The sequence below is a fragment of the Myxocyprinus asiaticus genome, chromosome 39, assembly GCF_019703515.2.
Source record: "Myxocyprinus asiaticus isolate MX2 ecotype Aquarium Trade chromosome 39, UBuf_Myxa_2, whole genome shotgun sequence".
Classification (NCBI taxonomy): domain Eukaryota; kingdom Metazoa; phylum Chordata; class Actinopteri; order Cypriniformes; family Catostomidae; genus Myxocyprinus; species Myxocyprinus asiaticus.
In genome coordinates, this window is record NC_059382.1 from 6717453 (window position 1) to 6740669 (window position 23217).

At 37.2% G+C, this 23217-nt stretch overlaps 1 protein-coding gene across 2 annotated transcripts in view; it reads right to left on the reverse strand.

Moving 5' to 3' along the window:
* LOC127429840 (roundabout homolog 1-like) overlaps positions 1 to 23217 on the reverse strand; it is a 353547-nt gene that overhangs the window by 213302 nt on the left and 117028 nt on the right. Inside the window, exon 3 of one of the 2 annotated variants that reach the window (XM_051679115.1) lies at positions 17295 to 17381. In XM_051679115.1, the coding sequence (XP_051535075.1) occupies positions 17295 to 17381 (87 nt within the window). Of the gene's footprint in view, positions 1 to 3608; positions 3949 to 17294; positions 17382 to 23217 lie in introns of those variants that run through there. The other variant, XM_051679116.1, reaches the window with a different exon arrangement.

The window sequence follows — 23217 nt, forward strand, 5'->3', positions numbered from 1 at the left end:
AATTTTATGTTAATAATTTTGCATATTGTTGGGCCTACGCGGTTCATGGCAATTTTAATAAATTTTTCATGTTTAATTTTGAATATATTTTACTTACTTTTGTAGGATAAACAATTTAGTACTGTGTTGGGCTGGCACTTGATGTCCAATATAATTTCTTGGTTCTCAAGCAAAACCAGTTAAAAACCACTGCTGTAAAGCATCTTCTGGTGGTTAAGAGTCAAATCACGAACAACACTGCCGGTAATGTCATTGCTGACTATGCTAAAACACAGACCGTCCTTGACACAGTTAAGTCTAAAGATAGAACCTAGTTTTAAAATGTCTAGCATAATAACAGAGTACCGGAACGTAACCCAGAAAGTTTGAGCATTTCTCCGGCTATATGTTCAGAAAAGCACACTGCCATACTTCTCTTACTTTTTAATTCCATAACTGCAGTATACAGTAGCATGCAATGCAATGGTATGATGTTCATTCCGTTTCCAGTTTGAAGAATGACCTGGAATAATTTTATAGAATAATAAAAACAAATCTCTCTCTCTCTCTCTCTTTTTTTTTTTTTTTTTTTTTGACTGATTATTTGATCTGACTTCACAAATTTAAGACATCTTACATAAAACTGAATATATAAAGTCCTCTTAAGTGGTTCATTTCCAATCGCATGTTATCCAAAGCGACTTATAATGCATTAAAGGTATACAATTTATAAGTGTGTGTCCTAGCAATCAAACCCAAAACCTTGGTGTTGCTAGCACATTGTCTTAGGATAGTTCAACCAAACATGAAAATGCTCTCATTATTGACTCACCTTCATGCCATCCCAGATATGTATGACTTTCTTTCTTCAGCAGAACACAAACGAAGCTCTGTAGGTCCATATGATGCAAGAGAATGGTGATCAGACATTTGTAGCTCCAAAAATCACATAAAGGAAGCATAAAAAGTCATCCAAATGACTCCAGTGTTTAAATCCATATCTCTCCGAAACAATATAATAGGTGTGGGTGAGAAACAGATCAATATTTCAGTCATTTCTTGCTCTAAATCTACAATCTCTCATTCAAATGTGAAAGTAAAATTAAACAGGCACCACATGTGACTTTCAGATGTAAAAGTGAAAGTGGAGATTTAGAGTAAGAAAAGGACTTAAATTTTGATCTGTTTCTCACCCAAACCTATTATATCGCTTCTGAAGATATGGATTTAACCACTGGAGTCTTATGGATGTTTTCTTTGTGTGATTTTTGGAGCTACAAAGGTCTGTTCACCATCCACTTGCATTGTATGGACCTACAGAGCTGAGATATTCTTCTAAAAATCTTTCTTTGTGTTCTGTTGAAAAAAGAAAGTCATACACATCTGGCATGAGGGTGAGTAAATGATGAGAGAATTTTCATTTTTGGGTGAACTATCCCTTTAACCAACTGTTACTTCAGGAACATATTAGGCAGTATACATTGTAAACTGTGCAGTATTAAATAAATAGTAAGCTATTATCCTATTCCAAACATAGTCCCCATCTCCCAAAGAAGATGAGCTACGCCATGAAGTTCGAAGTGTGACCCATTGACCATTCTCCCTGTGGATGCTTGTCAAGGTGTTACACTGTTTCCTCAATCCAAAGATGCCTCTCAGTAGTGGTGCACCGCGCAGCTAATTCTTAATGCAACTGCATTAGAATTCAATACAACAAGCACACACAGGATGGAAATCCATGCTTTTTCCTGAATTAATTTCCTTCCTGATATACAACTTCATATTGCAATCCTCTTCTCCTATTCAGTTCGCTTGAGAGACACGATTAAAGCTGTTTATCCATGATTACATTAATCAAGCAATCACTTAATCTGTAATCTTGAGTCGGCGTGTAAAGTCTTTAATTTGTTACCTTATGTTTTATTTATTCAGTCATAGTTGTAAATCCTGATCTCCCCCCCCCCCCCCCCCCCACGCTCTGTAATAATGACAGACACTGAGCAAACATGACAGCAATAAGCTATAAAATTCTTCCACGCTTTAACTTGAATACAATTACATCAAGCTCAATGGTAATAACAAAGAAAACTACAGCAATAAAATAAAGCAATCAACGATTTAAGTCATGACAGCCTCTTGAAACCAGTTTGTCTCCTTAAATCTTTTTTTTTTTTTTTTCAAAGAGCATTATAAAAGCCCCATTCAATGGGACCTGGAGGACAAGATAGCTGCCTTAAAAATGTAGCAAGTATCTGCACTAAGCACCATTTGTCGCCGATGTCCAAGGTGGCATGTTTGAAAACCCAAATAGAAAGGAATGCAGTTAAAATTGTGATGATGTCATCAGGTTTAAAGGTAAAAAGTGTGATAGTTTGTTTTAGCTCAGCTTTAGTCAGTTATTTGTGAAGAAAGAGGATCAGGGCCAACGTCAACCAGGATTATGCAGGTCTATTACATTCGGCTTAGGCTTTCTGTCAAAATCTCTGCTCAGAAGAGTTCCACCCAGGGCTGCCAGTGGCTGTAAACTAAAGAGAGGACAGTGAGCTCAGAATGGGACGGTTCAAGAACAGCTATTAAGCAAAACCGGAAACAAACCTGAAAATGTTTTGTGCATTCAAATGCACAAAAAAAAAAAAAAAAAGACTTTCAATATGAATCATTAATAATAAAAGACATGAATTCTATGAGAATAAGTGCAATAATAACAATAGTGAGTGATGAATTATTATAAACTTTGTGTCAAAGTGAACTTTGCCCAAATGCTTAGTTTGAGTCACAAGTGATTTTCTAATCCACAAGAACAAGGCAAACAGGTTTAGCACAACCACAAAACACATTAAGGAAATGCTGCATCAAATCCTTTTTAACTCCTTCAAAAACCATGGGTTGCAACAAGATGAATTCATCAAGTAAAAATGACACGTTTCTATTAGATTCTGCAAGATCCCACATGGTCATAGTCAATACAACTGGAGCTATACTGAAAGTTAATGAGGAAAGAAACTGCATTTGTTTTCTTCTATCTAGTGCAAATAAATAAATAAATAAAAAATACAATTAATATAAATAAAAATCTATATTTCAAAGCAACTACAGCAATCTGACTGCAAAGAACAGGGGGAAGCATTCCTGAATCACAAATGACAGGTGTTTTACCAAATGAAAGCTATGCACTATGATGCAAATGTGTTTTCAATTGATCTTAAATCAAACTTTAAATCTTAAGCATGCGTGCAAAAATAATGTTTTTTATTTTTTATGTTTATCGTTGTTACAATTGCAGAAGATGAAGTGTGTAACAGAGAGAGAGAGAGAGAGAGAGAGAGAGAGAGAGAGAGAGAGAGAGAGAGAGAGATTTAGGTTACAAAAATAACTGTGATAACTTCAACAAGTCGGTGAGAAACATTTATATAAAAGTAATATAAGCACAGAAACCCATAGACAGATACGAAAATATGTACGCAAAACGTTTGTCATTATTAGCGTTACACACATTTCAGACCAAATCGGAGTTTAAGCGTGCAGTTTATTTCAAATGAGCCATAACGCATTTTTTTTTTTTTTTTTTTTTTTTTTTAAGAAACTCAGTATTCGTACAAATGTTTGCATCCAATTATATAGGTACGTACCTGTGCAAATGTGTAAAACAGCGATAAAAAGCGCATATCCAACAACTTTCCCCGTCATCGTTCAACAATTCGCGTTTTTCTGCGCTGCTCGTGTAATCCGCAAAAATGACAAAATCAGAATTTTGTGCGTTTTTGATCCTTCATAATCTCCAAATTTAATATGACCGTTTTCCGAGAATTCTTGAGTTTTTAAAGTTCCCGGTAATTTGAGAATAATCCAGTTTATTTGCGCTTGCACTCCCAGCGCATGAGTCCCAATGAATGAAAAGCTCAACGTAAAATCACTCAATAAAACACGTATACAATATTAAAATATGCCGTGCAAGCTTTTGACATGAAAAGGGACCCCCCCACCCCCGCCAAAAAAAAAAAAAAAAAAAAAAAAAAATTATAATAAAAAAAAAAATTTCTTCAAGCGCAGCGTTGGTCAGCTTATTTCCGCTGGTAACATCCCAAACTCTCACATAGACAATCCAATAGAAAGAGAAAAACGAGCTCAAACTCTTTTCCAAAGTTTTAAATGTTATTAGTCTGTCCAAACGTTTCCAGCCAGAAAAAGTGACCAACGTCACATCGTTCAGAAACACCGTGAATAAGTCCTTTCGAACTCTGAAACTTCAGTTTCCATAGGAAGAGAAGCAGCTGATGCTGAAGAATTTGCTAAAGTCCATCGGATGGAGATCACTTCCACTTTTCCATTGCTTTACAAGTCCAAATGTAGTTCCGCTATTCCCCCTATTATTTTTCTTCTTTCAACCCCTCTTTTTTTATTAATTGGATCTATATATTGTGGTTCCCCCGTCTCTTCGGGCAGAGGGGATTTGAGACAACGGTACTTCATTCAAACGGCATGAATAGTAGTTCAGATGGTACGTCCCAGACTCCCCCTCCGAGGGATAGAACAATGGATTATTCCTTAGGAAAATGAACCTCTTCCGCGCATGCTTCGCAGCTGTAAGAGAAACGGTTCCCTCAAGGCAAGTGTGTGTGTGTCAGATCAAACTTTAATGAATTTACATTTAAAAAGCCATTCTATGCGTGGGTGAAATAGAATAATTTCCTCTTAATTGTTTCATCTTAATAATTTATCAGCGACGCGTTTTTGTGGACAATTATAAAGTGATATAATTAACATTTTCAAAGGAAATGTTTACATGTTGAGCTCAAATTGGTTCATTCGTGTGTTTGTCTCTATCTTTATCGTTTGGGCCTATGTGAAGTCTTTAGTTTATTATGCCTCTGCTTTATATGTGAGCATGTTCATCTGAGGCAGTGAATTTCAGGTATGTTGCATTCACCAGGCAACTGTCGTTCCGAGAAACAACAAATTTAACTCGACATCTCCCTCTACTGGTCACCACGACACTGCAGACAGACAGATTTCCAGCAGGTATTTCAGAAGAAACACTGTAGATTAGTAACGAATATTAGTCCGTTTGACACTTCACAAATGTATACCTCAAATCTGAATATAAAACTCAACAATAATATTATATATATATATATATATATATATATATATATATATTTGTATTATTATTATTATTATTATTTTTCTCAAGATGTAGAAAGAGAAAAGTATAAATCAAATGGGAAAGTGGAGGGGTGCAGTGTGGGATTGGACATGACGGACTGAATTCGAACCTGCTTCCAGTTTATGTTGCATGTGCACTACTGAAGCAGTCACAAGGATACACCTTGTTCATTTCTAATACAGTCCATATTTTTCAATAATAATAAAGCCATCAAACCTATTAAATAACACACATGGATGTATGTGAATGATGCATTCACTGAAAAAGTCTTGTATATTAGCTTTTTCTGAGTAACCACACATTGCCTAGCGTGCATACGCTGGGCATTTTTTCAAGCAGTTTCATGAGGTGACACATGGGATACTTTTTAAAACGTAATATTAGCTGCTTTTCCCTCACTATACAGTCAAACTCATCCATTAAAAAAAAAGCATTAGTTGTGTAAAGAAATCCATTCACATTCACAAACTATAGTTGTCTAAGTGCCTAAACTACTAACCTTTGTTTTGTCCTGTGTGCAAATTACACAAAGACCTTCAGTGGGTTTGTGTTGTTGTAGTTGGGGTTTATGATTTAATTATACACTTTACATTAAGGTTATATACATTAACAAATGTACATGTAACGCATTACATTTCAAATTAGGTTTCAAGAAATAACAATGTTTTTTTTTGTTTTTTTTTGTTTTTTTTTTGCATTTGTGAGTAGGTTTGGTTCTTACAAAACTAGCATCAGGTTATTTAAAACAGAAAATTGAGCTGATTTTATTTATTCATTATTCTTAATAATGTTATTCTATATGACATGAGAACATTTATCTTATTTTAATTTCAGAAAGAGCACTACAGTTTTGTTTTTGTCTTTTTCTTTCTACCGGCCAATGATGATTCTGAGAAATTGCACCCACAGCCTAATGTTGCTATAGTAACGAACGCAACTTCCAAGCATGTCTGATTGACAGGTAAAACGCAAGCTTTTATTTCAGCTTTGTTGTTAGAATGGTGGTTATTTTTTGTTATTTCAGAAAACAGCTTGATTCATACACTCGAATCATCAGCATTCAGTTAAAAAAGTAAAAAAAAAAAAAAGTACCATTCAACTGAACTGTACACAAGCATTTTAGACACTTACATTTGTGGTGCTCTGTACAAGCACAGATATTTTTTTTTTTTTTTTTCAAAACATTCACACATTCACTCAGGCAATGTTAATAGTATGGCCCATTTTATGGTGGCCCAGATTACAACTTAAAATCAAGCAGAGCTATAGAAATGTACATATTTACATCTTGTTTTCATGTTCAAGCCTTGATTAGGCGGGTCAAACCCCACCGTAATTCGCACCCTGGTTCTGTCTTACGTCCTGCCACCAAAGTTCTTGACATTCAGCCATCCAGAGCGATGGCAAAAAGTCTAATGTACTAGTCTTGGCTATGGCAGTTTTATAGTGAGTAGAGAGGAATGTGCTTCCAACATCTTAGCCAAATATCCATCCTTCATTTATCCTCTAGGAGCGCAGAACTTTAAAACAAAAGGACAAAGCACTATAAACATAGCCAAAGTAGTTTAAATCTCTTTTGTAGCATTTAGTGTAAAAGTCCCAAAAACCTCAGCAACTGGAAACACTTTAGCTCAATGACAGCTACAGTTCACCAAAATGTTCGTTTTCCATTTGAGTGCTAAACCACTATCAAAAACTCAACATTTTTGAGCAGCATGAAACAGCCCCTACACAGTAAGTTTGAATCAGTGTACAAACACATAAAACTCCAGGCATAATTCAGAGCTAATCTAATCCTCATGTAAAACACTGGCTTTCAGGGTTCAGATATTTTGAACTTACTCTGAAAGTCCTGGTAACATTTATGCGCCTTGCTATTGGAATTGCGCAGTGGCATGGTGCTGTGGTGGGCTCTTAGCGAGCTAACTCGTAGATGCTTAGACCACTGGTTTGGTGGGTTCCTGAGACTTGCATGGTGAGGAACTCCTGGGGTGCCTCCATGCTGGACCCCCATCATGATGAACATAACCAAAACAGAGACAAGCAGAGCAATGAGCTCCATGGTGAGCCAAATTAACAATTCGTCAAATCAGTCCGTAAAGATTGATTTTGTACCAAATTAGCAAGGATTAAGTCAAATTAGGACCAGTATTGTCTCCCATTATGCCAACATTATGATAAAGGGTTTTCTCAGGATAATCCAATTTGTAACGGAATGGCCAGCTTGCTTTTATCATATGATATAATCCACCAAATTCCAAGATAGTCATAAAAAAAAAAAAAAAAAAAAAAAAATCCATTACGTATGATAATTCCAGTTCCAGCAAGACGCAATAGATTACAATTTAATTTTTAATCCCAAACTACCCGAAAACATCCACTTCAACAAATGGAACCTCAATCATCACGGCACAACCATTCCTTATCTCACCACATGATGAAAATGTTTTCAATGAGCCAGACCCAAACAGAGACACCAAAGACAATATGGGCAGTGAGGGGCAGTGGGGGTAGTGAGGCCGCCCCCCTTTTTCAATTTCAATATCGTACACATAGTAACCTTTCTCCTATTCACTCTTAATTCTCTGCTTGATATTCAAAGCAAGTTTGGTGGATGTTCTCTCTTTTCTTGTGATGTCTATGTGTGGGTAAGTGAAAATGGGGACCCTTTGGACTTCATGCTGGGGTGTCTCTTTAGGTATGGATGGACCCCCCTCTTCAGCCCTGGTTTTGTATCGGTATGGGAGTGAGGGTTTGACACATGCAGCAAGTGAGAGTGAAACACATTCTCTTTCCTCTTGACTAAGACTGTTTTATGCCTTCTTTTCAAGAAGCATCACCTAACAAAACAGCAAAGGCTAAAACAAAAACATCCCCATAGAGAAAGGGAAAGCTCTCTCTCCAAACATGAGAGGAAAATGTCATATTTTTATCTCAACAGGGGGCTATGCATTTTGAGATTTCATTTATAAGTTTTTGGAGGAGATTTCGGAGGTGTTATCCAGTTTTATTTTTATATTATTATTTATTTATTTATATAAAGTTTATGGTATTTATTGATTTATTTATTTATTTTTTGACCGTATAGTAATGCACGCATCTGTGGTATCAGGAAGACCTTTGTAAAGTGTTTGTTGGGTATTGTAAAGACAGTAGTGCAGTCCAGTTACACAACCAGACTTTTTTTTTCCCACTGCTGTCCAAAACTTTTTGCACTTTCAGATCTTGTCCTTGGGAGTAGAATCATGTTTATTTATTGACAGTTTCAGACTTCATTTAAAATTCAGTGTACTATTCTGATGCTTTTATGACATTTTCCTTAAACTCTAGGTGCTGAAAATTGGTAAGTTGCTCAAAAAAAATGAGAATGAGCTCTAAATTGTTCTTTTAAAATTACACTTTTTAAAATGATTATATATACTATCCTATTTTGGCTTGTTTGATGCAGCAACATGCAGATCACACAGCTGTCTATCTGAGGAAATACATACAAAGAAGCTCTCCATACAGATACTGACAAATGGCTTCATGTCCAGTTAGACCTCAGATGAGGAGTGATTCCTGTAAGGATATCTAGAAACTCCAGAGGACCTCTGACATAGGGCCACACCAACTGGGATACACTGCGAGCCAGTAAGTGCTGCCCCGTCAAATTCCAGGATCCCTCCAAGCAGAAAACTTCCGTTTCTTGTCAGCCTGGCTAAGAAACAACCAAGCTAAGTTTGTACAATCTCTCAGGACATCTTGAGCGCAGTGTCATCACTGGGAAAGAATCTCTCTAGCGGAGGGCCATCTGGGCTCCAACCAGGACACTGTTCAACCACAGGCTCACATTAAAAACATCAACCAATAAAGTTTATTAAGCACCATATGAATTGTAACAAAGAATGTGTTTATAATCAATGCTGAAATTTTTAAAAGAAATGTCCAGTCAGTGCCTTAAAGAGGTGAGGCACAACAGAACTGAACATTTCTTTACAAAGCACTGACAAACAATATAATGTAAAAAATACGTCCGACAGGAAAGCCCACAAAGAATGGAAGGCTGGAATAGTGGTTGAAAACAGCTTAAAGAGAACATTCTTTTCATTCGTTACAAACCCTATGTTGTGCTTTAAGACATGGGGGTAAGTTTGGGGTGAGTAGGGGGGCTTAACAAATCTGTTTCTGTTTTGCCATTCAGAGAGGCCCTCCATGCAGAACCCTACCACATTACAAAAAAAGACAGACATGAAATAAGGCAAATGCAAAAGAACGTGAGAGCTTTGCATTATGCTGCAATCGGGGGACACAAAAGCTTGGTGAGCGGGTAAACAGGCTGCTTCGTTTCCGCTTGCCTGCATGGACTGAATCCCATTTAGCATCCGTTTTCTTTTCAGGAAGCTAGTGTGTGATTGGGAAAAATCTCAGCATAGTTTGTAGGGTTGTTTTAAGCACTGTTTACACAGGATATGTTCTTGCATTAAAAATAACTAGACAAAGTTAAACAGAATTAAACAATGTGCATTTATAAGTGTATTAACATACACCGTTGCAAATATAAACACTTAATATACTTTTCATATATAAATATGCTTATACCCCCCAGATTTGTCTAATTGGTCCTTTGTTCAAAACTTTATTGATCCTCTGTGTGTGAATCCTGTTGAACTATTTTTACCTTGACACGGCATCTTAAAAATGTTGTTCTCATGATGCAAGACACTAAGTAAACAGCAAGATGTACTGTAAGTAAGGGATAATGTACTGTCAGCTGGTTGTTGTTGCAAAATAAACCCCCTGTATGACCCTGAAGGGGTTTATTTTGCAATAACAACTGGCTGACTGTACGTTATCCCACTTATTACATGGCTACTAACCAAATAAATAAATGCATGGACATAAAATATTGATTTAAGGTGAAATTATGTAAATATGTGAAAAGAAAGAGCTAGCTGAACAGTTCAAATCCACTTCTGGTTTGCATCTGAGTTCTGTTGGTGTGAAAATGACCGTCTGACTTCATCCAACCTATTATAAGACTGCCTGCCAAATAAACAATTAAATGGACATTAAACATTGATTTGTGTTGAAATTATGTAATTTTGTGTGAAGACATAAGTGGCTGATCAGCTGAAATCCACTTCTGGTTTGCGTCTGAGTTCTGATGACCATTTGATTTCTTATACAGCTTATTACAAGACTACTTGGCAAATAAATAAATAAATGCACATGAAACATTGATTTGAGATTAAATTATTTTATTAACTTACTTGTAGAGATTGCACAGTGATTCGAGGGGCAAGAAAGATGGCTCGCAATACCTGGAGTGATATGTGGATGTACGGTTGTTACTCTGAAATATCAGAACACTAGATGCCGCCGTTGACCAATCAGAATCGAGTATTCTGGAGAGCTTTGTTATAATACTGTATGTCCAATTAATATTAAAAATAGTGCTGGCAGAATGCAGGAATGGATCTGGCCCCTTGGAGTGGTGAAAAATAGCAATTAAAGATGCTCGACTCTACAAAAAAGTACAATGGATGCACAAAAAAGTTAATTTATGCCATTGAGTTAAATACTGTATATCTGAGTGATATGCATTTATGTATCCAATCGCCTATGTATGGGTGAACTGCTGTATCAAACTGTAAAATGGAACATAATATCTGTTTTGTATACTCAGACATTGAGACTCCTTATACTCCAACAGCACTCTACAGTGTCTAATTTCCATAATGCCATGCACGAGTGCACCAAGAACAACAGGCCAACAGGATGCAGATACATTAACAAAAAAACAATACACTATGGGACTTTTCAGTTCGTCCCAATCTCTAACTAGCCTCATCAGAAGGAAGCATGTTTCCCTACTCCCCCTCTATCTTTTATGCAGAGTGGCAAGAACAAGATGCATTGTGTTTTCATCCTTAATTGGCTTAATTGGTTTTCTGGTTGGAGAGGCTTAAATGAATGGTAAAGCTCTCTAAGAGAAACTGAGCCAAGTAGTGTCTTTGTCTTTGGCTTCCTTGTGCCCTATACGCCTTCACACTGGGGGATTCGACCAATCAGTGCTTTGCAAGCTGTTGGACAAGACCCTTACCAGCAGTCCTGCTGAATTATTAATGCAACCCCACAGAGAAGTTAGAATAAAACTTGAAAATACTACTATACTGCAGCAAGGACAACTATATATTCTTTATCAATGCCTAGGAGGATACATGCAAGTTTGATTGTTCCTAAATTGCTCTTCACACAAACACAAATTCTTACACAATTTTTTTGGAAAGAAAATGAGAATGTCTTACATGCATATCTCTTTTATGCTGCAAAGGCATTGCCTTCTGTTCTACTTGGCTCTTACAAAGGGTGATGCCCAACAGTTTCCTCCATCCATTTCCAGTTGAAATGTGCCCTATTTGCAAAAATAATTACAAAACACAAAGAACCAAAACGGAATGGTATTTCATTCAGCACCTTAAAATTGAGTCTTAAATTGAGTCTAAAATTTTGAATCTAGTGTGGCTTTTGACTGGTTTGAATAAACCAAATGTAGAAACACGATATATTGAAAAGAAATCAGAAAACTTGCTCTGCTGCACTTCATTTTGATTTATCCTATCATATATGAGGACTGCACATTGTGCTACTTTCTGATTTACTGAGAGACAGACATATTGTTGAACATTTACTTTACAAATTACACTAACATGCAAAACATCCAAAGTCATATATTTCTCTCAAGTGGATTTATCTGCAACAGGAATGGTGAAACATGGGTGGATTTACAACATGTCTGACATAGTAAAACAATCACCTAGGAATCTTGGAGGTCACATGTGAGAGATCTCTACAGTACTGGCCAAAAAAGTTACTTTCTCAACCTCATCTGACTTTTCACCTCTATCTCCTTCCCACATGCTTCAGTGTTCAACCTCTCAAAACTCCTATGTTTCCTCTCTCCTTTTAAAAATGTGTCCTTCCTCCGACAGAAACACTGCAAGGGTTCATTCTGTCTCCCTGCTGCCTTCAGCTGCCAAAACATGCAGGCCATTCCAATGAGCACTATAAATATGATGTACGGCTTATGCAGTACCTTTGACCTCACAACACGCGCCGAAGGAGTGCGGGGGAGCAGGTGCCATGCAGATTTATGACACAGAGAGAACTTTCACCCTTTGCATACTCTCATGCCCCAACGAGGGGCGAGTCCAGCCAGAAATGGCTGAACACATTGACTCCTCTGTGACAAAACAGCATTTGAGAGAAATACAGCTTGAATCTGAAATGGTGCAATTGTTTGGTTGTACTTTGATAACTATGCCTGTGGCAACTGGCACAGCTGAAAATTCTCCAGCCACCCCCATTGCATGGAAAGCAGTTTTGGAGAGTTTTAAAGTACTGGTATGAAAAGAACAGACAAGGTAAAGAGATGAGCTTAGACCAACATACATTTCCATGTTGGTCCAGGCTAGTGTATGCTGCCAGAGCTGGTCTAGCAATGCTCTTTAACAACCAAAACCAGAAATGTGTTTTTGAAGCTAGTTGAGCAAGGAAGTCTTGATGGTTAAGGTAGTTAAGAAGCCTGGTATACTAGAATACTAGCATCTCATGCTGGGGACCAGCATCCAAATCCCAGCCTATACTGGAGACCACTTTTATTGGTCTTTCCAACAGGGAAGATTGTCATTTTTTTTTTTTGGGAAACAGATTTGAAATATGTTACCATTTCTGAATGGCCTCAGCTGCATGTGCATCCAGATTTTTTGTCAACTACATATCAGCATTTCTGAATGTGCTGGTTAGGATTTTACACACGTTTTGCAAATCTGTCATTCAGGTACAAACTCATTTGACAGTCATGAGAGGACCATATGGACTTCCGGGGGGTGGGGGGGTTCAACTCTGTTTCTTATCCCCTTTGCAGCCAGACTTTAGGAAAATGCAGGCAAATTACAACTCAAGCTTAAAAATTACTACTCAAGAGCCTCGTCTTTGGAAATGTGAAGACTATTTGATCGTGTACCAAATGCCTCTAAGTTAGCACCTGGAAATGACAATATTTTCTATTCCTTCGCCCATGCTAATCTCAGAGTTAATAATAAACAAATTAAACTTCTTGATCCCGTGCACAACAGACGTGTTGCAGAATAATGAGAAGCCAAACACCAGCAGGTTCTTATCTCCTTTTTGCTCGACTAGTCCTCTCCTTTCATTCTCCACACCACTTCAGTCGCTCTTGAGAGAATTAGCCTGGTTTGGCATTGAGAGTTTCGCATGATGGCCCTATTTTCTGGGACGCAGGGCAAGTTAAGCTCTGGGATTTGTGATGAAAAAGATTTGATGGGGAAAAGAAATATAAGAAGTGCCCACAGCCTCTCTGTGGAGAGACCCCTCTGGATGACTGCGGTGGAGGTAATTACATCTCAAGTGGGATCGAGCCTAAAGGCAGGACCTGCATTTGCCATGTTTTCCACCCTGGGGAGAAGTGGATGCTTTGTGGGGAATATGCCTTGTGGATAAACTCAATTGTGAGAGTATTTATGTTCCACAAGGGGTGAAAAATTTAACACCAAGCGTGTGGAGGATTTGCGTTTGTACGGGCTGAAGGTTTTGCCACTAATAATATGAGGCATTGAATAGGCAGTCATTGTAATGATGGTGGGGCCTTCAAGGTCAGGACTCTAGGCCCTAGCAGTACCCTGTAATGAGTGTGCACAAGAGCCAGGACTAATAGAATATTCTGTCTAAATTGTCACGCCCAGCAGGGAGGTGCATATGGAACCACCACAGGCACAGTCCTCAATGCACAACATGTGTAAGTTATGGCCATTCAACAAGCTTCATGAACACTATATACATTTTATATAGTGGTGGTGGCGTAGTGGACTAAAGCACTGACCTGGTAAACAAAAGGTTGTTTGTTCAATCCCCACAGCCACCACCATTGTGTCCTTGAGCAAGGCACTTAACTTCAGGTTGCTCCAGGGGGATTGTCCCTGTAATAAGGGCACTGTAAGTTGATTTGGATAAAAGCATCTGCCAAATGCATAAATGTAATTTACAACTTTGTTCTATTTCAAAGATTCAAGCTAGGTGCATAAGGAAAGACCACAAACACAGATGATACTGTATACAACAGTACTACCCAAACAGTATATACTAAATGTGTGAGCTGTAGCACTTTAAAAAAAAAAAAAAAAGCTTAATGAGAACAGTGTACCATAAAAGGGCAAGAAAACTAATAAAATACTTCTACAACACAAAACATAGCTTTATAGGTTTTTGATCTATTTCAAAGATTAATTCTTCAATAAGGGCAAGGGGTACAGAATGCTTTCATGACATACATCTGAAATGCCACAGCTGTCTGGACAAACATTTGCCGGAGTACCACCTTAAGTTTTTCTATTTTCCTACATCTCTGTTCCAAAGACATTATCTATGGAGAAACACACCATATTGGTACTCTGACACAAATCAGGTCTCTTTACTAACTGAATCCAGATGCAATCTTTGTTACAAATTTTTTGGGACTGAAGGCTGGCAAGACAAAACTATTCACTGCCATACTCCAGGTCTCATGAAAATTGCATGACTGTGATGTCATTTCTGCAAAATGATATTGTGTGTCTCCTTACATATATTGTGGCAGTTACGAGGTGAAATTTCCACTAAGTGGCACTAAAAGAGAGTTCAATTTTCTCCCAAACAGATGAAGTTTTTAAGGTTAATGCCATATCAAGTTTTAAATCAACAAATCCGACCTCCTCACCCTAAACATAACCGATAAGTGTCATAAAAAAACTAGGTATACAAGTGATTTGATTTGATTTGATTAAAATGCAAATGTGAGATGAAAAATGCAATATCTGAAGTGACCAGGTTATTTTGTTGTGCTTATTTGACACTTACAACTCATGTGTTGACTTGTGCGCTCTTCAGGACTTATACCCCGATCTTTTGCATCAGTTGAGCTACCACACAATTTGTTTGCACTCGAACAAGCTTATAAATGTATCTGGTTATAATGCAAATGTTAAAATGTTTCGCTTACAAGTCATTCACTATAGAAAAAAGTGTTTTAATGTCAAAAGATGTGTGAAGAACAAATTGAAAAGTAAATGTTTTTGAACTTATTTCCTGAACTGTTTTCCTAAAGATTTGTGTGAGAGGAAATAAAAGTCATGGTTATTTTAATGCCTCTAGTATTTTATTTTTCAGGAAAGTGTCACAATATATACAAGGAGAGCTGTAAAAATTATTTTGAAAAAATGTAGGTATAGTAACATGTTTCCAAAAGACCAGGAAGGCCATATTTTGTAAAAAAAAAAAAAAAAATCTCTTCAAAGAGATCCCTAAATGTTTGCTGAAAGTAAAAGAAACATCAAATACGCAATTCTTAAAAGTATTATCAAAAACATGTAGACTGTACTATTGTATCATGCATGTTCAATGCTGTTTTCTGTATTATTTTGAGTTGGCAAGACCAACTCAATTAGAGACAAAGATAAATTAGCATGTCAATGAAAAAGCCGGTTGCAATAGTCTAACTGCACTGTACTTTTTTAATTTTACCAAAGGCAAGCAATAAGTATCTTCTGCACTGTCTCTTTGTCCTTGTGAGCCTCTGAAAGGAAGTACTTTCGAGGCTATGGTATCATTCTCTACACTCTATACCAGCAATTCCCATCTTCCACTAGATCACCCACGTAGAGAAAGCCGCCTTTTCACTTATCGACTTGTTTCCCCAACGAAGGTCAGAATGTTAGCAAGCTTTCTCCAAGGATAACACCACACACACACTGTAGGAGATTCTCTGCTTTGGTCCAGGGCCCTTGGAAGGTGAACTCTATTTCCACTTAAGCAAAAAGGGTCAGGGATCTTTTCTTACCAATTGACTCATCTCTTCTGAGTGCATTTAATCTGGAAATTGAGGTTCTGGCAGACACTCTTCCTTTATGTCACAAGCATCAGAATGTTTTAGAAACATCTCCAAAAATAACATGGAGAGGGTGTCCAATTTCCACAAATCATATTGACTAAAGAAACACTTTGTGAAGAATATAAACTGTTTATAAATGGGAAAAAACCTAGCTTGATGCAAATGGCACCAACAGACTTTGTATTTAAGGTGAAGGGCAAAGCCATTCATGGAAATTCAAAGGCGCAATGCGAAACGGTAAAGTACTAGAAATTGTTGGACCAGAAATGGGTCACTTCTTAGTAATAATTTGTCATGTTATATTACCCAGCAACACAGACTGATGTTGTAAAAATATTGAAGAATGTTTTCTAAAAGTCAAAGTCTAAATGAAATATGAGAAAATCTTGGTCAATGCAGATGGCACCATCAGACTTTGTATATAAACTGAAGGTCATGCAAACTCATCCATGAACACCCAAAGGCAGAATAAAATAGTGAAGAAGCACTATTAATTAACACATCAGAAATATCCCTTGTTAAAGGGATATTTCACCAAAAAAACACACACAAAAAAAAAAAGAGGAAAAAATCTATAATTTACTCATAATAATATTATTGCAAAACTGTTATGACTTTTCCCCCCCTGTGGAACACTAAATGAGATGTTAATAATATTGCATAATATTAGGGACTGAGATCCTCAGTCACCATTCACTTTAATAGTATGGAGAAAAGAAAAAGATGCAATGAAAGTGAGTGGTGACTGAGGCTAACATTCTGCCTAACATCTTCAATAGAGATAAAGTCATACAAGTGTGGAACAACAAGCAATGTCAGAATTATTATTATTATTATTATTATTTTTTTTTTTTTTTTGAAAAATGAAAGTCTGTAACCAAAAAATAGTAACTTATCACGTGACTTCACAAATTGATCTTGTAAAAATGTTGAAGAATGTTTTATTAATTGTTCAAAAGCCCAAGGAAAAGATGCATATTTTAATCTAAATTTCGTTCACTTTATTTCAGCACTGTTTTTATTGTTTTGTTTTTCATTTTGTTTTTTCAGCACATTCATCCAGGTGTACGCCAATAAAACACAACAGACAGGTTCTAACATTAATAATAATGCATTGGAATGGAAAGAATAGAAATGAATTATTTGTGCATAAAATAAATAAATAAAAAGTAAAAAATACTATTGTGAGTACAGAAGAGTAACATAAGATGCAAGCAGCATTACCTGTGTAGCCCAGAGAGTTGTCATCATCGTGTTTTGCAGTCGGGACCTCTGTGACCCTATTGCTAGTCCCCTCCTGAGTCCCCGTGTCTGTTGGAAGTAACACATGCTCTGAGACTCCAAGCAAAGAGTACGGGGCCAGCGGCAACATGTTAGCACCACAGTTACCTAGATACCAGCATATAAGCAGAACCAGGCTCTGTAGACAGTGACTTTTAAAATATCTCCATCTCCAGTTGCAACCTCCAAACTGCATAATTATCAACAACTCAACAGAAACTTTACACCGTATATTGGTCTCAAAAAAGTCAAAAAAAGTCAAAAAAAAAAAAAAAAAAAATGGGTGTATTGTGCTCCTGGGTCTTAATCATCAATTATGAGCCATTAATCCATTGAAGGATGCCAAGAGTTGACAAGCCCAAGACTTTGTTGGTGCAGGTCAAGGAAATGATGGTGTTTTCCTTGTCTTCACAGGCTTAAAGAGGTGCAAGCAATATGTTCAGCATCTCTATATGCTCTAAATGTCTGTGTCTATGTCTGAAGTGACAATGTGTGCCTTTATCAGCAGATGCCCCTGTAGAGAGCGCATGCACAGAACTTTGACTACCCAATCGCATATACACACACAAAGTCACTGACATGCACCCTATTTAGCTCTGTATTCCCCAATCAGCGCATGTCGATTCTCTGGAAGATGGACTGACAGCCCTCCTTTATGTTGGCTTTAGAAAGGAGGACCAGGCAGAGGGGTGGGGCTGATGCCCCCATCATGGCCAAGTGTGGGATAAATCAGACTGGGCCATGCCCACTTCCATTGTTGGGCACTGACAGGGGGTTCATTTGGTATGAGGGGAGGTGAATGGGCCTGTTTAATAAAAAAGGGGTCAGAATTGGCCAGATGACTGGGAAACAGATGATTGGCATCATTTGCAAGGATAAAAGGCAGACAGGCAAAACAAAAGGAGGTCACTGGAGAGTACTTGGGGCTCACAGAAGTGTGAATACTGTCTGTCCTTTCGTTCACCCTACCGAAAGCATACTATGAATGCTTTCCAGACAATGTTACAGTTTCTATTCATTTTAAAATAGTATTAGAGTGTTTAAATGGAGTTTTAAAGAGGTTTAATGAAACTTTAATGAATTTATCCATGTTTGCTAAGCTCTGTTGTTGTATCTAGCGCAGAGCAGGTACACTATTGTCCCTGCTTATGCTAACGAAGCAGTTTCTCAGCAAACATCTAACCGAGTGAGTTCACAGAATCACAAGGTCGTAACCGGCAGGAGACTTTTGGCTCTTTTGATCTTAGCTTGCATTAGATACTCCCACATTCAAGAGTCATTCATTCATTTTCAACAGTGTTACAGGACATTTTCATTACTCAGAAGATACATTTTACGACCATGCAACAGCAAGCATGCAAACATACAGGTCACACAGGTAATGGAATCGACATCAGAGACAAAACAGTCTGTTTGTGTATTGACACCATATAAATAGACTTTACCATTATTCAGCTCCCAGAACCCCAGTTCTTTGCAGTGCAAAAACTCATTAAACAAGATCAACCTAATGTACATTATTAGCAAACCTATAACTAGATCTGCTCCAAATCTTTGCCTGAAGAATTTAGAAGATTGCCCGGCAGATCTTCACAGAACTGAAACACTCATCACTCACAAAGTTCTACCCATTGGTTGACCCCTAAAAGAGATAGTTCACCCAAAAATGAAAATTCTCTCATTATTTACTCACCCTCATGATATCCCAGGTGTGTATGTATTTCTTTCTTCACCAGAACACATTTGAAGAAAATTAGGAAAATATCAGTTTATGACAGTCAGCATAAACATCATTGACTCCAGCGGTTAAATGAATGTCTTCTAAAGCGAAACGATCTCTTTTGGTGTGAAAAACATAATATTTAAGCTCTTTTTTTTAAACTCTAAATCATGTTTCCGATATGTGCGTGTGACATAATCGTATAGGCACTTGAAACACGCGAGAACTGAGGCACGTGCATCACTACTGGAAAGCAGCGCTGTTTACAAGTGAGGAGGAACGCTGTACAGTAGCTTGGTTGGTTTTGATCTGTATTTATCTGTTTCTTTACTCACAATGGTGCATTTATGTGCTTATCCTGGATGTCTCAACTGAGTGGAGAATGTGAGATTACCTCTGTATCATGGCAACGTGAATCCGTCCCACGAGAGACTGATTGAACTCCACCCTCTTGTGAAGCTTACCGGAAGCGTTGGATTCTAGTTAAAAAGTGCTTAAGTATTATCTTTTTCACACCAAAAGAGATCGTGCAGCTTTTGAAGACATTAGTTAAACTGCTAAGGGCTAATATATTAAATATTTAAGATACATTTGAGATCTGAATGTTCTCAGCTACCAATAGAGTGTAGTACACTCAGCTCTAACACATTTTACCATATTTAAACCCATTTCACCGATTTTAGGGCACGGATACTTTTTCTCACAATATTGTATCGATTCTTTTGATCCTTGTATTGATATTTTTATTCATTAAGTTGTGTATTAATATTACTCGTATTCGTATACCAATTATTACAGTTTGATAATAAAGAAGCAGAGTTTATAATATAAAACCGCCATTTCCGCATCTTCTGTGATCCACAATAGAGAGTCAAACGGAGCCTGAAAATTCACTCTTTCTTTCATGGACACGCGGAGTCTCTCTCACGCATTTGGTGCCATTTCAATGATCCAATTATGATACCATGTCTTGTGATGTACTGAATTGTGAGATACTTTATGTATCATGATGCATATCATGAGGCGGTTGGTGATAACCATCTCTAGATAAAAGGCCGCTGAGTCCAAGTCAGCCTGCCTATAACTACTAAAACCAACTTCAGACCAAAGATATGCTTATGGAACACTACCACATTAAAAAACAATGACCTCAAATAAATCTAATTGACATAGAAAGCTCAAAGATATACATAAAAATGTTGATATCATATCTTCTCAATCACAAAACTATGTGTGTATTATATTGTGTTGAAATATAAATGCTCTGTCTGAAGTATTAATGTAGGGGAAGCTAGAATTTGGGGTTTGTTGACTGTGGGACGACTATATTACACAATATCTGATGACAAGAACAGAGCCAGTGCATGAGAGCTCATAAGTGTATATTATCAGGGCTCCAGCCGGGCCACACCAGGGTCCGTGGTTCTCTGTGGGTCTGATTAGCTCCAATTGAAAATTACCATGGGAGGAATTATGCATATGAAGATATTGTGGTACACACAGTGGGCAGGAACCCAAGCATCATAATGAGAGACTACAGCCGAGGTTTTCCTTCTGTAAAGAGACATACAGGGAATGGGGGAGAAATGGCAGGAGATAGAGGGTGGTTTCAGAAAGCTTAGGAGCAACAGACCATCTGGCATCTTGATATTAAGTTGTGGCCATCTACATACTGTATCTTCAGTGCCATTGAGGTTGTTAGTATTGGCCCAGAGTAAAATGTTATTGCTTGGAGTTCGCTCCTCATTGCTAAGGAGACTTAATGTAACTCTTTGTAATGGTTCACTAAAGTATCAACTTTGTCTTAAGCCATGTCCACATTGTTTTCATTTGAAAAAGCATTGATTTTGCCATGTTTACGCCTGTCATCCACACTGGAACAGCATTTCCCTCCACCAAAAACAAACAAAAGCATTCTAGTACTGTATACTATGGAAAATGAAGAAGTTACACTGAATACAGATTGTTGAAACAAAAACAAAACAATCACGAAAACAGATTAGTGTGGATCTCAACTTTCTACTCTATACTATATACTATCACACTATAAATTTGGCAAGATTGAATGTTGTGCTGCTGAAATCGGTCTTACTGGAAATTTTATCATTGCCCCCAGTGAGAGAAGCTGGGAGTGTTGTTGAACACATGGGCACGTGTGAGCTCTAGTTTCTGTGTTAAATGTCCACAGAGTGGCACCAAAAGTGAGTTGTATTTTTAATTTTAGTTGATTTAATACAGTCAACAGAAATTCATATTTTATTGTCTCTGCCCCCTCACTCAAACCCCAAACCTATCTATTAGTATAGTAAGAAAGTAAACTATTTGTATAGTAAGAATGTATTTTTAGAGTGAAAATGCAACCTCCGATTCGCTCTCACCTTGGTTTACGCAATCGCAAATACTTTCTGGTTCCCACGGGACCAGAATCCCTGTCTCAGTGGTAGTGCAAAAAGGAAATGTGTTCATGCTTGAAATGAAGCAAATATGTCTGATGAGGAATGGTGCTTGTCAGTAATTCGGCTGAATGGGGTTGTTTATATATATATATATATATATATATATATATATAAATATGCATAAATTCTCAATAAAATTATATAAAATATAATATTTTATAAAGTTATAAAATTATAATAAATTCTCAAAATTAAATTATATTTTATTAATAACTAGGCCTAGATTAGAACATATAGAACACATTAGAGAAATTCTTTTTGCTGACATATTTAGAATTTTGGGGTATTTCTTCTGAAGCCTCCCTTAATTTCTGACCCAACGGTGCCAATGCAATATCATCAATCCTGTAATAGCAAAAATTATTTACAGACATAGAACATTTCTGAATGGCTAAAAAAGCACCTCTCCCCTGTTCACATTAATGTTGTTATTTCCAACATCATAATAGCTCAGCTTTCACACAAATAATTCATGATAGATCCATTCATTTTGAAAACAGACTTTTTGAATAGATCCAAGATACATTCCTTCAAGGTCATGGTTCTTCACAAAGAATATCTGTAAAAAAAAAAAATAAAAAAAAAAAAAAAGCCTTTCAACACTATGAGGTCTCACCCAGCCTTACAGCTACTACCATCATTAGCAAAGTGCCGAGATGACAATAGAAGGGGATTTTTTTCTGAATTTAATAAGAGTGTGACAGAACCTCTGCTAATTCAACAGAGCTCCAGGCTTTGAAATGGAAATATTGCACCCTGCATTCATGTCTGACTCCCATAAATCTTTAACCACTGCCACACTTTGTTGTGGGCAAAACAGTTGAGGTTTCGTTCTAAAATACTCCCAGCATGATGATGACTGACTTTGTTGCAAAAGTGCAAAATTAACAGAAAGACAGATAGATAGCTTATGATGAAGTTAGTGAAGTTAGGTTATACAGAATAACTCACTTTGAAATGATGTATGGCACTTTAACAACTTTGACCATGTTACTGAGCATACTATAGGATTATCGAATAGACCAAAGCAAAAATAAGTAAAAATAATAATAATTTCTTTGTCTCTTGAAAAAACAAATTTTACTTGCAATTAAGTATATATACCAATCAGCCACAACATTAAAACCACCTGCCTGTTATTGTGTAGGTCCCCCTCATGCCGCCAAATCAGTACCAACCCACATCTCAGAATGCTATTCTGAGATACTATTCTTCTCACCACAATTGTACAGAGCGGTTATCTGAGTTACCTTAGACCTTGTCAGTTTTGACACACACACACACACACACACACACCTTTTTCAGGACACTGATAATCAATTGTTTGTGTTCAGAAGAACTTTGTCAACTGGAGTCATGTGGATTATTTAGATGCACCCTAAATATGCATTTTGGACCATCAAAAAATGGAGTACATTCACTTGCATTGTTTAAAGGAGGAGGCCTGAAATGAAATCCTAAAAGTTTTAAATTCTGTTTTGATGAAGAAAGAAACTCTTTGACTATAGTGATTGACTATATTTGGAACTACGTTAAATTATTTACATTTACATTTATGCATTTGGCAGACGCTTTTATCCAAAGCGACTTACAGTGCCCTTATTACAGGGACAATCCCCCTGGAGCAACCTGGAATTAAGTGCCTTGCTCAAGGACACAATGGTGGTGGCTGTGGGGATTGAACCTTATG